The 16,582-nt window shown below is 41.8% G+C and overlaps 1 protein-coding gene across 1 annotated transcript in view; it reads right to left on the reverse strand.

Annotated features, from left to right (window-relative positions):
• LOC126365881 (dynein axonemal heavy chain 6) overlaps positions 1 to 16,582 on the reverse strand; it is a 1,020,408-nt gene that overhangs the window by 635,667 nt on the left and 368,159 nt on the right. The window contains exon 26 of the mRNA XM_050008578.1: positions 63 to 253. Within this exon, the coding sequence (XP_049864535.1) occupies positions 63 to 253 (191 nt within the window). The remainder of the gene's footprint in view (positions 1 to 62; positions 254 to 16,582) is intronic.

The following is a 16,582-nucleotide window of genomic DNA, read 5'->3' on the forward strand; positions in this document are numbered from 1 at the left end:
ATATTAGCAAAATCTTAGATTTGAGCAAGTACTACTTTTTATATGGTATCATTGATTTCTACCTAAGTCTAATTGCAAAGCACCCATCAGGCAAAGGTAACATTTATCAGTAAGAGGTGTTATCACCAAGCGCGGAGATGCTCCCAGGTACTCGTATCCATAAACGTAACATGCACTTGACATTCGTGCAACACAGTTGTCTATATCTTCCTCCCAGTAATAACGAAGCTGCTTCAACCATTCAAAGTGAGAGCTGCAGAAAAATAAATAAGTATGGTATAAAACAAGAAATTTTTTAAAAAAAGTCAAATCAGAAGAAACACTCACCAGAAAGAATAAAGATTTATGACAAACAGCAACATTAAAATGGATAGAAAAGTTTATGCCATAGACATTTTATTCATTGGTTTATAACGGGACATTAAGATGGAAGGAAATAAAATGTGGTTGGGGAAAATATACACTCCTGGAAATTGAAATAAGAACACCGTGAATTCATTGTCCCAGGAAGGGGAAACTTTATTGACACATTCCTGGGGTCAGATACATCACATGATCACACTGACAGAACCACAGGCACATAGACACAGGCAACAGAGCATGCACAATGTTGGCACTAGTACAGTGTATATCCACCTTTCGAAGCAATGCAGGTTGCTATTCTCCCATGGAGACGATCATAGAGATGCTGGATGTAGTCCTGTGGAACGGCTTGCCACGCCATTTCCACCTGGCGCCTCAGTTGGACCAGCGTTCGTGCTAGACGTGCAGACCGCGTGAGACGACGCTTCATCCAGTCCCAAACATGCCCAATGGGGGACAGATCTGGAGATCTTGCTGGCCAGGGTAGTTGACTTACACCTTCTAGAGCGCGTTGGGTGGCACGGGATACATGTGGACGTGCATTGTCCTGTTGGAACAGCAAGTTCCCTTGCCGGTCTAGGAATGGTAGAACGATGGGTTCGATGACGGTTTGGATGTACCGTGCACTATTCAGTGTCCCCTCGACGATCACCAGAGGTGTACGGCCAGTGTAGGAGATCGCTCCCCACACCATGCTGCCGGGTGTTGGCCCTGTGTGCCTCGGTCGTATGCAGTCCTGATTGTGGCGCTCACCTGCACGGTGCCAAACACGCATATGACCATCATTGGCACCAAGGCAGAAGCGACTCTCATCGCTGAAGATGACACGTCTCCATTCGTCCCTCCATTCACGCCTGTCACGACACCACTGGAGGCTGGCTGCACGATGTTGGGGTGTGAGCGGAAGACGGCCTAACGGTGTGCGGGACCGTAGCCCAGCTTCATGGAGACAGTTGTGAATGGTCCTTGCCGATACCCCAGGAGCAACAGTGTCCCTAATTTGCTGGGAAGTGGCGGTGCGGTCCCCTACGGCACTGCGTAGGATCCTACGGTCTTGGCGTGCATCCGTGCATCGCTGTGGTCCGGTCCCAGGTCGACGGGCACGTGCACCTTCTGCCGACCACTGGCGACAACATCGATGTACTGTGGAGACCTCACGCCCCACGTGTTGAGCAATTCGGCGGTACGTCCACACGGCCTCCTGCATAGCCACTATACGCCCTCGCTCAAAGTCCGTCAACTGCACATACGGTTCACGTCCACGCTGTCGCGGCATGCTACCAGTGTTAAAGACTGCGATGGAGCTCCGTATGCCACGGCAAACTGGCTGACACTGACGGCGGCGGTGCACAAATGCTGCGCAGCTAGCGCCATTCGACGGCCAACACCACGGTTCCTGGTGTGTCCGCTGTGCCGTGCGTGTGATCATTGCTTGTACAGCCCTCTCGCAGTGTCCGGAGCAAGTATGGTGGGTCTGACACACCGGTGTCAATGTGTTCTTTTTTCCGTTTCCAGGAGTGTATTTTATCTCTCAGTCTGCACATTTGAGACAATTCAGACAAATGAGAAGCAAAGACAAACTACATAAGGGAATAGCTACCAAATTTACAATGACTTCTTAACTGTGCCCATAAATCTTATGTCAAATTTTCAGTTATGTCCAAGAGTGAAAGACAGATTCTGATGGTTCCTAAATGCTCTGGTTGGCAGTCAAGTTAAATTTGTTGTTTGTATTGGATAGCATAACTGGGGCAGATGCATTACTGCCTCTGAAAATACATACAAACTCACTTAGAAAAATTTTGTTTACAGAGTCTAGCTGACCTCTGTTTTAAGTGTCTATGGTACTTTTCCATATGGCTTTTCTGTCTCCCCAAAGCATGCTGAATTGAGGTTCGTTAATGTTCTTTGGTTCAGTATGTCAATACTTCTTCACACTACTTCACTTGCTCTTCCTTTCATCCACCTCCTCTTTCTTTCTGTCCTTACATTTTTTCATTGCTGCAAGCTACACAGCATACAAGGTGGCACTGTGGTTAGCATCACTGGCAGGCATGATGTGTATCACCAGTTCAGTCCCTATCAGCAGTAATTATTGCTTGTTTACTATTTATCATTTGTTGTGTTTGTATGTTCTGGAAGGTTTGATATTTGTATAACTAGCAACACTCTCCATAAAGGAGTCAAGTGCTGTTCTGTCTGTACAATGGTGTTCGTAATGAAAATACTTTCAGCACCAAATGTTGTACTTCATTTATGACCTGCTCTCACATTCGGACTTAAGTGAGTTATGACATGGTACAGTCTGGTGGAAGCACTGTGTACTTCAAAAACATCTACATCCCCATGGCTTCAATTAGCAATATATAAGTCATCATCTACATGTACAGGAACCAAAATAATAGCAATACATCATACCCCAGGTCCATATATTGAGGAAACCAATGGATTACAAACCACAAACAAGTCACCTGCACATTAGGCACCCATCAATGTTTTCCAGAGACAATGGTGAGGATCTGACAAAATGGCTGAAAGCATTCGAGGGAGTAGCCAAAAAACACAGGCAGGATGACTTGATGTGTTTGACAAATATGTACTTCTTCTGAACGGTACAGCCCAGCATGATAAAAAGAAGCTTGTTAGCTGGGAAAAAATACAAGCAAAACTGAAGACAACATTTGGGGGTGATCAACAGCAAGGCTGATTGGCTTTAGAACAACTGAAGAGCAGAGTAACATCATGAGAAAACAGCGAAGTGTTGCATACAGAATTTTTGGTCCTATGCAACACTATGAAACCAAATATGACAGAAGTCAACAAAATCTGCTACTTTATGAGAAGAGTCACAGAAGACATATACCAGACTCTTAATGATTTCACCTGAGGAATTCATTAGGTGGTGACAGCATATGGATGTACTATAACAAAGATAGATAACAGAAGTATGACTGACTCCCACATGTGGTCCTTATGGCAGTTCTGGAAGGCTGCCATGACCTCATCTCTCTCATATACTAGTTTGTAAGAGAAGAAATACAGCAGTTTAAGGCAGTCAAAACTGGAGACCATGTAAGCAAGAGACAGCAGCCATGAATGTTGGTCCCATATGCCAGAAGGTAATAGAGAACATTAAAGAGAGGTATTGATCTTCAGCACCAATCTCGGCCATTAATTGAGTATGCCAGAAGGAATGGATTTGGCCAACACCATCTTATGCCGCAGCTTTCAAACAACAATTCAGGATCCAAACAACACAGATGCAACCAACTCCCCTGTCAAGTATAATGCCCTTTAGAAGAACAACATTTGAAGGGCACAGGGAAAGATGCTGGTATGTTTCCATTTTTGCTGCCCTGGACATGTTGTACACCACTGCGGAAAAGGAAGACAATTGGTCAATGACTGCTACATGCCCAGATGTCTACCATCACAACAGCTGTATTTATGTCAGTGAACTACGGACAATTATAGTTGATGTTTGGGGCAAATCCCATTTGCTGTATCCCTCTCCAGCATGTCACAGCCATTATCTGTCACCATACAGAGGTACCAGCTGCTTGCCTAGATGATGAATTCATTAAAATTTAGCAAAGTGACCATCTATGGACTTGAGGCCACAAAAAATGAAAATCTTCCATTAACAACAATTGTCAACATGTCAGGAAATTTAATCAATGTCATCGTTGATGGTCAACCTGTCTGGGCACTAAGTGACCCACATGTTCCTTTTTCTGTAATGTTCAATGTTTACCATTGCTCGCTAAAGAAGACTATGTTTTGTGATATGAAAGTGATTTTGCTGAAAGTTGTAAATAAGAAATATCCCCAACTGAAAGGATCAGTTTTGCAAGAATAACTATCAATGATAGAACACAGCTTTTTGAATTTATCATTTCAACAGAATGTAGCCATAATTTTATTCTTGGCTGGGAATTCTTGCGGGCATTACAAACAGTCATAAACTGTGGAAGATCAAAGTTTCAGGCTGGCATCCAGATTGATACAGCTATTTCAACAAGCAAACATAAAGATTATTCTGGGCCTTATTTGCCACTCAAAATGTTGTTATCTTGCTGTCATAAATGTGATAAATTACAATTGTCAACATAGATGTTAGGTTAAACTGTGAAGCTCCTGTCAATTGTGGAAAGCTACTCAGGCTCAAAAAATAATTCTACAAGGCAACATCAATCTTAATCATTGCGTATAATCAGGGATATCTTTCAATCACTAATTGCCTTGAGCAGACACAACTCATCCCTAAAAGTATTGTGTAGGTACTGCCACTCCAGTCCAGTACGGGCAGCTTGGTACCATCAATGAAGATTCATGCTCTGCTACCACTACAGACACTGCAGTGCATTTAGCAACTGTAGCGGTGAGATAAAGACCCTTGGTGACTGGCAAAATATGATGGTCGTGGATGCCATGACTGCTGCAGAGGGGTGGGGAGCTGTCCTAGTTGTCAGAGTGGCAGAAGATCTACAACCATGGGCATCATGTGTTCAGTGGGCTGGCAAGGACTATGGGATTTTGTGTGAGATGAAGGTGGTGAAAGTAAGACAGATGTAATGCACGTAAACTCTCGATTACTCCCTTCCAGTGGTGCAAACCAGCATTGACCCACAGCATACATGTTCCATGGGCATGGGAGAATCATCAATCTGATGGCACATCACAAAATAACACTGCATTTTAGCACATCATCTGTGCAAAGTGTGGTCACTCGGTGGTGCCAAAGGGCCAGGAAGGAGCTGACTCAGCAGCTGACAACAAGTGCCCTCACAGTAGCTTTGCCACTGTCTGGTGAATCCTCAGAATTGAGCTGCTACATATGTGTTATTATGCCTATAAGGACTTGAGAATTATCCATTATCTTTCACCCTGGGAGACCTGTCCAGTGTATCATTCCCCATTAACTCCCAAATATCACTGATTTATTTACCCACAGATGCTTTCCCAGCTAGGGCCTGCATCCTTTATATTACCCAATGACACTTCATTATCATAAAGCATAAGTGGGCAATGAAAAAAAAAATTCTGGATTTTCCCAGGTTTTCTGTGTAAGAATACACATTTTCCTGGTTAAAGAAACACATTTTCCCAGGGAGAAATACATTCTTTACTGGGTGAAAGTACACTATTTCCAAGGTGAAAATACATCTTTTTCATACAGTTTTTCTCATAATTGTAAAACTTATCAATCCTTTGAATGGTAAATGGTTTATACACTAGATTAGAACTTCCTGGTGCTGTAGGAAAATGAAACACACGGGAAAAACAAAGCATTTTGGAAAGATATTTTTTGTGTAGCAGCACAACTTTCAATATTTTCATATTATAAAAGTATAAATATGAATTATATCAAACACAGCATATTAGTTTCCAAAATATTGAAATTGAGATTGTGGTGTGATTTTGGCAGCCAATCCTAGCTCACATCATTTGATCTTGCCAGTCAATAACAGTAGATATTCAGAGCATAGGACACATGATGATGTCAGCCAACAGTAACATCACTGTTAAGTAGTATGAACACAGAAATAAGACAAGTTAATGGTTTAAGAACCGCTAAGCTTTCACACAATAATACTGATATTTTATTGTGTGTGTTATCCTTTAATTTATATGGAACACAAATGTGTGAGTTAAACTTTAAATAATTGCACAAACAGCTGCTCTTCTGCAAATGAAATTTTTCTAGGTGGCTGGTCCTCAAAGTGTTTAGTTTTGAATGAGTGTTAAATGTTCTTCAAGTTAAGAAATTCATCAGACATTCTCACATGTAACATAATTCATCTTGACTAAAAGAAAATTTACCTTGCAAGTAACACTTAAAATGACCATTAGTAATATTTTCCTGCAATCTGTTAGAAATGTGAGCAGTTGTGACATCATGCTTACTGAAAGCAGTTTGTTGTTATGAAGTATGCAAGTCTTCATCCTAAAGCCTTTCACACATTTTGTTGTTGGCTGATGCTACCCTGCACACTTCTTTGCAACTTAAGTTTTATTTTGGTGTTTTCCTCTTGTTTGTGTTTTATCATTGCAATATTAGTCTACAGTACAGGCTAAAGTAAAATTATTGTTAGAGTATTAGTTCTTACCAGTCAAAAAAACAAAAATTTACCTGAGATCTAAAATAATGAAATATTCTTAAATTCTAAAAAAATCCTAGATTTTTCCATGTTGTCTCCCAGATGAAAAAGTTTCTGGGTTTTTCCCAGATTTGCCATTTGTCCTGGGGCATACACACCTTAATAATCCTTATTTATGATAACTCTCTAACACATTATCTTCACTATAAATCATTGATACTTCATAATAACCTTCAGAGTTTCAATTCACAATTACCTGAGATACTACTCCAGTGTACCCCACTGCACAAGCACCTTGATGTCACTGATTTATTTAACCACAGGACCTTTCCCAGCTATGACCAGTGTCTCTTAATAGACTTACGCTACTCCATAAATTGCTAGTGCCCAATATGTTTTCCCATACACTAATTCCAATGTTTATGGAGTATAGTATATTAAAAAAAAAGAATCATAACTACACTCCTAGAAATTGAAATAAGAACACCGTGAATTCATTGTCCCAGGAATTGACACATTCCTGGAGTCAGATACATCACATGATCACACTGACAGAACCACAGGCACATAGACACAGGCAACAGAGCATGCACAATGTTGGCACTAGTACAGTGTATATCCACCTTTCGAAGCAATGCAGGCTGCTATTCTCCCATGGAGACGATCGTAGAGATGCAGGATGTAGTCCTGTGGAATGGCTTGCCATGCCATTTCCACCTGGCGCCTCAGTTGGACCAGCGTTCGTGCTAGACATGCAGACCGCGTGAGACGACGCTTCATCCAGTCCCAAACATGCCCAATGGGGGACAGATCCGGAGATCTTGCTGGCCAGGGTAGTTGACTTACACCTTCTAGAGCGCGTTGGGTGGCACGGGATACATGTGGACGTGCATTGTCCTGTTGGAACAGCAAGTTCCCTTGCCGGTCTAGGAATGGTAGAACGATGGGTTCGATGACGGTTTGGATGTACCGTGCACTATTCAGTGTCCCCTCGACGATCACCAGAGGTGTACGGCCAGTGTAGGAGATTGCTCCCCACACCATGATGCCGGGTGTTGGCCCTGTGTGCCTCGGTCGTATGCAGTCCTGATTGTGGCGCTCACCTGCACGGCGCCAAACACGCATACGACCATCATTGGCACCAAGGCAGAAGCGACTCTCATCGCTGAAGATGACACGTCTCCATTCATCCCTCTATTCACGTCTGTCGCGACACCACTGGAGGCGGGCTGCATGATGTTGGGGCGTGAGCGGAAGACGGCCTAACGGTGTGTGGGACCGTAGCCCAGCTTCATGGAGACGGTTGCGAATGGTCCTCGCCGATACCCGAGGAGCAACAGTGACCCTAATTTGCTGGGAAGTGGCGGAGCGGTCCCCTACGGCACTGCGTAGGATCCTACGGTCTTGGCATGCATCCGTGCGTCCGCTGCGCCGTGCGTGTGATCATTGATAGTACAGCCCTCTTGCAATGTCCGGAGCAAGTATGGTGGGTCTGACACACCGGTTCAATGTGTTCTTTTTTCCATTTCCAGGAGTGTATATACACAACTCTGACTATATGTTAACTTCAAACCAGAAGTTTACTAACATGGATTCTTGTAGGACTCTTAAACTTATAGCTTACATCACTAATAAATTACATCTACACTCCTCCACCATTCACTAAGTTACATAACTGTTTCCTCCTTGCACTTGATTATAGGTCCCAAACATACACTTGCCTTCATTCCCAAGATATTCTTTAAAAAAATAATAGATGTAAAATCAGGAAAAATGGACACAAGGAACCCCACAAGCAGTTACAATAAACAATTGCTGTCACTTACTTGGATTGCCTATGACAAGAGCACCTTTGCCAATCTCACTGCTGTCATGAAAATGCAGTGGTGTAGCAAGATGGACAGTTGCATGTACCTTATCTGGCAATAAAATATATTGGTACCGTGGGACCCCACAGTGGACACCAGAATCAATGGTCAGTGGTGTGATGGCTGCTACAGAAGGGTGGAGGATCTCTTCTTTTACTTGCCAGAGTGGTGAAGGCTCTCCCAGCCTGCACATTGTGTATTTGATGGGGTCTCAAGGGCTACAGTAGTTCATTAGAAATAAAGATGGCTGCAGCAAGGCAGATGGCATGCCTCTAAATTCTTTTTCTCCAATAAGCAAAACAATCACAGTTGTGTGCTCTTGTCTGGTGGTGTGGCCCACTGCAATGCAAAGTGTCTCTGTTCCATGGGTGCAGTCATGGGCAGATCTCATGGCCCATGGTTAAGCGACACTGTGCAGTGAATTTTCTGTGTCAGTGCACTGGCCCAGTAGTGATGATGGGCCAGCAAGGAGCTCAAAAGAGAGTTGGCAGCCAAGGCCCCCACGGTGACTTCTGGCACTGGTTCTCAAAGCCTGTAGTATTGGGCAACACTGAGGTTTTGTGGCAAGGCACCCCACACTCAGGATCTCAGAATAAAAAAGGTGGGCTGATGCAAAGACATCTCTCCAGCAGTTGCTGGACCAGTCCTCCAGCATGGTGGCCACTGGTTGCAGTTGCCGACCTGAACCCCAGCCTGGTGGCTCTAATGCTGGTTGTTATAAGAGACTTTTTGCATAGTGACGTAATGTGTGGCTGTCATCAGTTCTTTGCCTGCAAGGCAGTAAATGGATCACTGTGTCCCAAATTCCCTTGATGTTGTGTTTTGCAGCAACACTACTATTAAACTGTAAATTCCTCGACTGCAGATTCGTCGACTTGCGCCATAGGGTGTTGGGGTTTTGGGTTCCACTGGATACGTCAGGAGTACACTACACACGGCAGGCAGCTACATGGGTAGCAGGGGTTGTGTGGCGTGGACTGGGAGGTTTTTAGGTTAGATGGCCTTGGGCAAGTACAGAAAGGACAACAGCCTCAAAGGATGCAGGACAAAGTCAGGACATGTGGGGACCAAGCAGCAATCACTATTGTAATTGTAAACTGTCGAAGCTGTGTTGGCAAAGTACCGGAACTTCAAGCGCTGATAGAAAGAACTGAAGCTGAAATCGTTATAGGTACGGGAAGTTGGCTGAGGCCAGAGATAAATTCTGCCGAAATTTTTACAAAGGCACAGACGGTGTTTAGAAAGAATAGATTGCATGCAAATGGTGGTGGTGTGTTTGTCGCTGTTAGTAGTAGTTTATCATGTAGTGAAATAGAAGTGGATGGTTCCTGTGAATTATTATGGGTGGAGGTTATACTCAACAACTGAGCTAGGTTAATAATTGGCTCCTTTTACCGACCTCCCAACTCAGCAGCAATAGTGGCAGAACAACTGAGAGAAAATCTGAAATACATTTCACATAAATTTCCTCAGCATTTTATAGTCTTAGGTGGAGATTTCCATTTACCAGATATAGACTGGGACACTCAGATGTTTAGGATGGGTGGTACGGACAGAGCATTGAGAGACATTATACTGTGTGCACTATCTGAAAATTACCTCGAGCAATGAAACAGAGAACTGACTCATGGAGATAACATCTTGGACCTACTGATAGCAAACAGACCCGAAATTTTTGACTCTGTAAGTGCAGAACAGGGAATCAGTGATCATAAGGCCATTGCAGCATCGCTGAATATGGAAGTAAATAAGAATATAAAAAAGGGAGGAAGGTTTATCTATTTAGCAAGAGTAATAGAAGGCAGATTTCAGACTACCTAACAGATCAAAACGAAAAAAAATTCTGTTCCAACACTGACAATGTTGAGCGTTTATGGAAAAAGTTCAAGGCAATCATAAAATGCATTTTAGACAGATACGTGTCAAGTAAAACTGTGAGGGATAGGAAAAACCCACCGTAGTTCAACAACAAAGTTAGGAAACTACTGCAAAAGCAAAGAGAGCTTCACTGCAAGTTTAAACACAGCCAAAACCTCGCAGACAAACAGAAGATAAACAATGTCAAAGTTAGTGTAAGGAGGGCTATGCGTGAAGCGGTCAGTGAATTCGAAAGTAAAATTCTATGTACCGACTTGACAGAAAATCCTAGGAAGTTCTGGTCTTACGTTAAATCAGTAAGTGGATTGAAACAGCATATCCAAACACTCTGGGATGATATTGGCATTGAAACAGAGGATGACATGTGTAAAGCTGAAATACTAAACACCTTTTTCCAAAGCTGTTTCACAGAGGAAGACCGCACTGCAGTCCCTTCTCTAAATCCTCGCATGAACGAAAAAATGGCTGACATCGAAATAAGCATCCACGGAATAGAAAAGCAACTGAAATCACTCAACAGAGGAAAGTCCACTGGACCTGATGGGATACCAATTCGATTCTACACAGAGCACACGAAAGAACTTGCCCCCCTTCTAACAGCTGTGTAACGCAAGTCTCTAGAGGAACGAAAGGTTCCAAATGATTGGAAAAGAGTACAGGTAGTACCAGTTTTCAAGAAGGGTCGTCGAGCAGATGCGCAAAACTATAGGCCTATATCTCTGACATTGATCTGTTGTAGAATTTTAGAACATGTTTTTTGCTCACGTATCATGTCATTTCTGGAAACCCAGAATCTACTCTGTAAGAATCGACATGGATTCTGGAAACAGTTATCGTGTCAGACTCAATTCACTTTATTTGTTCATAAGACCCAGAAAATATTAGATACAGGCTTCTGGAAGGTGTTCAATACAGTTCCGCACTGTCGCCTGATAAACAAAGTAAGAGCCTACGAAATATCAGACCAGCTGTATAGCTGGAATGAAGAGTTTTTAGCAAACGGAACACAGCATGTTGTCCTCAATGGAGAGACATCTACAGATGTTAAAGTAACCTCTGACGTGTACAAGGGAGTGTTATGGGACCATTGCTTTTTACAGTATATATAAATGACCTAGTAGATAGTGTTGGAAGTTCCATGCGGCTTTACGCGGATGATGCTGTAGTATACAGAGAAGTTGCAGCATTAGAAAATTGTAGTGAAATGCAGGAAGATCTGCAGCAGATAGGCACTTGGTGCAGGGAGTGGCAACTGATCCTTAACATAGACAAATGTAATGTATTGCGAATACATAGACAGAAGGATCCTTTATTGTATGATTATATGATAGCGGAACAAACACTGGTAGCAGTTACTTCTGTAAAATATCTGGTAGTATGCTTACGGAATGATTTGAAGTGGAATGATCATATAAAATTAATTGTCGGTAAGGCGGGTACCAGGTTGAGATTCATTGGGAGAGTCCTTAGAAAATGTAGTCCATCAACAAAGGAGGTGGCTTACAAAACACTTGTTCAACCTATACTTGAGTATTGCTCATCAGTGTGGGATCCATACCAGGTCGGGTTGATAGAGAAGATTCAAAGAAGAGTGGCGCATTTCGTCACAGGGTTATTTGGTAAGCATGATAGCGTTATGGAGATGTTTAGCAAACTCAAGTGGCAGACTCTGAAAGAGAGGTGCTTTGCATCACGGTGTAGCTTGCTGTCCAGATTTCGAGAGGGTGCGTTTCTGGATGAGGTATCGAATATATTGCTTCCCCCTACTTATACCTCCTGAGGAGATCACAAATGTAAAATTAGATAGATTTGAGGGTGCACGGAGGCTTCCCAGCAGTCGTTCTTCCCGCGAACCATACGCGACTGGAACAGGAAAGGGAGGTAATGACAGTGGCACGTAAAGTGCCCTCCGCCACACACTGTTAAGTGGCTTGCGGAGTATAAATGTAGATGTAGATGTAAATAGAATCATGCCTGACCAAGAAACAATGCTTTCAAATATTGTGCACATGAAAGACAAATGAAATGACAGAGCAAGTGTCCAAAGCTAACACCATATCAACATTGTGGATTATCCACCAATTAGCCAGCACTTGTAGAGTGTGCCACCAGATGAATGACACAGAATTTGGGAGGAAGGGGAGAAGATGCTGCATGATGACATCAGTTAACCTACAGAGAGTCCTTGGTTCTGTGCTGTGGTCCTTGTAATGGAGAAATGTGGTGTAGCAATGAAAGGGGCACCAAATGTGTTATAAAAGTCAGTTAATTACTCACCAGACCATATTTTTCAGTACAGGTATTTCGTTCATTCCAAGCAAGTGTAGATTCGTGATGTCATCACCCAGACATGAGTTGACTGTAATCTGAATCCGTTTCAGCAAATTAATAATTTCTCTCAGGCGATAAAATTTTATTGGTTATGAAATACAATGTCTTGAAGTTTATTCAGAATTGGAAATGTTTAGTTAGTGATTACATGCCATAATTTATTTAATATAAAAGTGTTTTGAATTTTGTATGCATAAAAAAAGTTTAAATTTATGTGTGGCTCTTACTCTGAGACAAGTTATCACTTGGAGTGCTAGAAGTGCACGTGTACAGTTCACTGACCTATGTGGTGAATTTTATTTTGTGATCTTGACCCGAATGAACAGAAAATTCAGCCTCATTTAAACTTTATGTGGAACAGACACATCACGTTATTAAAAAAAAGGGTCGTTTAGCCCATTAGGTAAAGCTAAAACCTGCACAATCACTTTCAAATATGTTACACGCCAGTACGTGATAGAGCTGTCCAGAAAATCGTGTACATTAGTTGCAAATGCGCTTGGACTTAATGCACAAAGTTGGAAATTAATTTTGAGACAGATGCTTATTTTGACATAAAATAAATAAATAAACAAAAATAAAATAAAATAAAGGAACCAGAAGTTTATTCATAATATAGAAGTCCAGTTTTAACTGAGACAAATATAATCTTGTTAATTGCACTGCCTAGCAACAGTGCTAAGCAGCTTAATTAATTCATAAGAACAGTTTGTGATTTAGTAAGGCCCATTACACATGCAATGTTATACGAAATTTGCTGACTGCATGAGAGTGTTTTTCTTTTCATAAGTGCCAATAAACTGGCAGTTTCAAAAGTTAAATTATTAACTATTGTGTAACTTCATTGATTGTCCTACACCACTACAGAACTTATTGTATTGTGTCTCTTCACAACAGATCTCAAGAAGCCGGGATAAACAAGAAGAAGAATAAGACTCCAGATGAGGCATTAGTATAGTGGCACATGGCATTTCTGCGTCAAATGCTGACAACTGAACAGAATCACAAAGAAAGGTGTCTATCCATTGCCATGCATTAGTGACATTCTAAAATGCATGAAAAGACAAAATGTTTCTCAACTATGGACATGTAACAGGGCTACTGGCAAATGAAGGTATACAGGGCTGACTTTAGAAGGACTGCCTTTATAACTCCTGGTAACATGTGTGAGTTCAAACCTTCCTTGTTATGTTATATGCCAGTTACCTTCAAACCTATGATGGACAACCTACTTTGATACCTTAAATGGACAATTTGTCTCTGCACTATGGACAATTTTACCATTTTTATGAAGAAATTTGAAGAACATCTGCACCACCTGACAGCCGTGTTCAAGTGAATTCAGACTGCATCCCTTTAACTGAATTCATAAAAGTGGCTCTTCACCACCCAGGAAAAAAAAAAAAAACTCTTGGGGCTGTTAGTTAACACTGCTGTAGTCCATCCTGATCCAAAGGCAATGAGCAGTCAACAGCTTTCCAATGCCCCAGATCATCCATGATACGCAAAGTTTTCTTGGAATGTGCTCATTCTGCTGGTTATTCATAAAGATCTTTCATAGAAAGGTACATCCCTTGTAAGAACTATTACAGGGAAATGGCAAATTTTCCTGTACTGAGGTGACAAAAAGATCTTTTCTTGCTCTTAAGGAGGCACTAATGTCTGCTTTCTATGACAAGAATGCCAAGACAGAACTTCACTGCAAAAGTTTGAGCCTGTTGCAACTCTTTGTCAATTTCAGCAAAACATTTTATAGTTTTCCCTAAAATGACTGTTGAATGGACACATGAAACTACTGAATTTTTATACATATGATGCAGCAGAAGTAAAATGAAGGGTACAGAAAAATAAATCATACAAAGTATTACTTTTGCTTTATTTCTGAAAAATAATCCACATTTCGTGGATCAGTTTCTTAAATTACACATGGTTATGAAATAATTCAATAAATTACAAGTGTTCAGCTTGTTTAATTATTTTACAAACCATCATGCAAGCAATCAGATATTATAATATCTTTCTAATGCTACTCTATCTCACAAAACTATCAGTAAAAGGTTCAAGATAATATAACGGCAGCCTTAATTAAAATTCTTTGAGAGATATTTAACAAGTAATCTTGGAATCAGTAAACTATTGGCAAGTGGCATGTTGAGATGTACACAGTGCTGACCGTACAGGAATGGCGACAAAAATATATCTGTGGATATGAGTGGATTAGAATGGTCTGGTCTTGAATTAGTGTGATTTAAATCCTTCAGTGGAGTGCTGTAATATACTCGAGGAAGAAATAAATTACCATCATCTGCATGGCAGAAACTGATTGTAATATTCAAATTTATTTACCAACATTGTAATAAGTGTGATATCACTGGACAGTTGTCTTTAAGTGTTAAATATTAATTTTAAAATATTAGAAATGATTTGTTGTTTGTGACACTGAATATGATAAATCCTAATGATGAAATATTACATACTTACATAAGTATCAATTTAGTTATTCAGTCAGCAGATGAATCTTAGACTTATTATAAACTGATGTGTAGTTTTGTCAAATCCAGTCTAGTGCTGATGGAGTGACTGACTTATAAACAAGTGTAATCCAGTGTCTGAAATGAGCCATAGTCCATTTCTCATTCACATACGATAATCAGTAAGTGTACATGATTCTGGATATAAAGTTTTAAGGTATAACTCATGAATGAAAGTCCTGTGATATTTATTTCACTTAAATACAAGAAGGGCAGAGGTCAGCATAGTGATCAATGCAGTAGACCCATTTGAGGAGCAACGGGCATTCAGTAGCATCTCCAGAAGAACAGAAACACTCGATTTGGATTCTAGATGGCTAAAACTGCTCCAGAAAGAACAAACATGACTTATGGAACATAGTAGACCATATAGAGCAACACTTAAAATGCAGGTAGCGCATAGCACTGATCACATTGACTGAACAACAGTAATACAGGGTAAAGAATAGACGAAGTCCTTGTTTGCAATTACAGTTCCACCAGAGCTCACCAGGTGAGCCTGTGAAATGTATTGACGAATGATCTCTGAAATTGTGCACATCATGAGTTATGGTATATCACTCCTCCATTCTGAGGGGTGGGAAAATCACATATGTATATAAAAACTCCAGGCACAGGGAAATACATGGAACAGAAAAATTGCAGGATACAAAAAAACACTAGTACTGAAAAAGCACTGGTACTGTGCAGAAAGCACTGTTCTCGCAAGGCACTGAGATTACAAGTCATGGAAAACACCAATGAAGGCACTGACGTACATTTCATCACCTGACGATGACTTGGCAGGCAGGATCCAGCGGATAGGGGAGGAAGTGATGAGGGGTGGTTTGGAATGCCATCCCCCTCTTGTGAGAGGCCATAGGGCATGACCAGGGTCTGTGTCGACACAGTGACATCCTTGTCAAGGTCAGCAGTCAGTGCCAGAGGCATCAGCAAGGGCATTGGATATGATGGCCACACAGGACGCAGCAACAGAGGTGGTGGTGGCGTCAGGTGCAGTGGGGACTGTACCAGTGACAGGAGTCAAGGACTGGGGGCAAAGACAGGAATCCCAGACAGTGATCCACCAGGCAAAGGTACCCATTGCAGTGTGAACCAGACCATCTGCAACACAGGTACAGGCATCATTGGTGTGGGACCTCCAGAACGACCTTGCCATGCATGGTTGCTGCTGCTCACAGTAATGGGACGTCTGCAAAAGAGGCACAGGCACCTGCTCTGGCGATGTTTGATGACAGCAGGAACCCAGTACGGCTGGTGGCTGAAAACATGAATCCAGGCGGAAGCACATAGCTAGGACTGATTCAGAGCGGGCAACTTTGGAGGATGTGGACTCGGATGCAGCAGGTGAAGGAAGGTCCATTCTTGGCATCCATCTAGCAACTCCACCAGGATCCTGTTCCCCACTGGAGTGAAATTGTAGAAACTCAAAAAAAGTTCTAAATCAGATTCAGTAAACTTGCCAGATACATACCGGTTGACCAAAAAGTCAGTATAAATTTGAAAACTG

Source organism: Schistocerca gregaria, chromosome 4 (assembly GCF_023897955.1).
Source record: "Schistocerca gregaria isolate iqSchGreg1 chromosome 4, iqSchGreg1.2, whole genome shotgun sequence".
NCBI classification, from domain to species: Eukaryota; Metazoa; Arthropoda; class Insecta; order Orthoptera; family Acrididae; genus Schistocerca; species Schistocerca gregaria.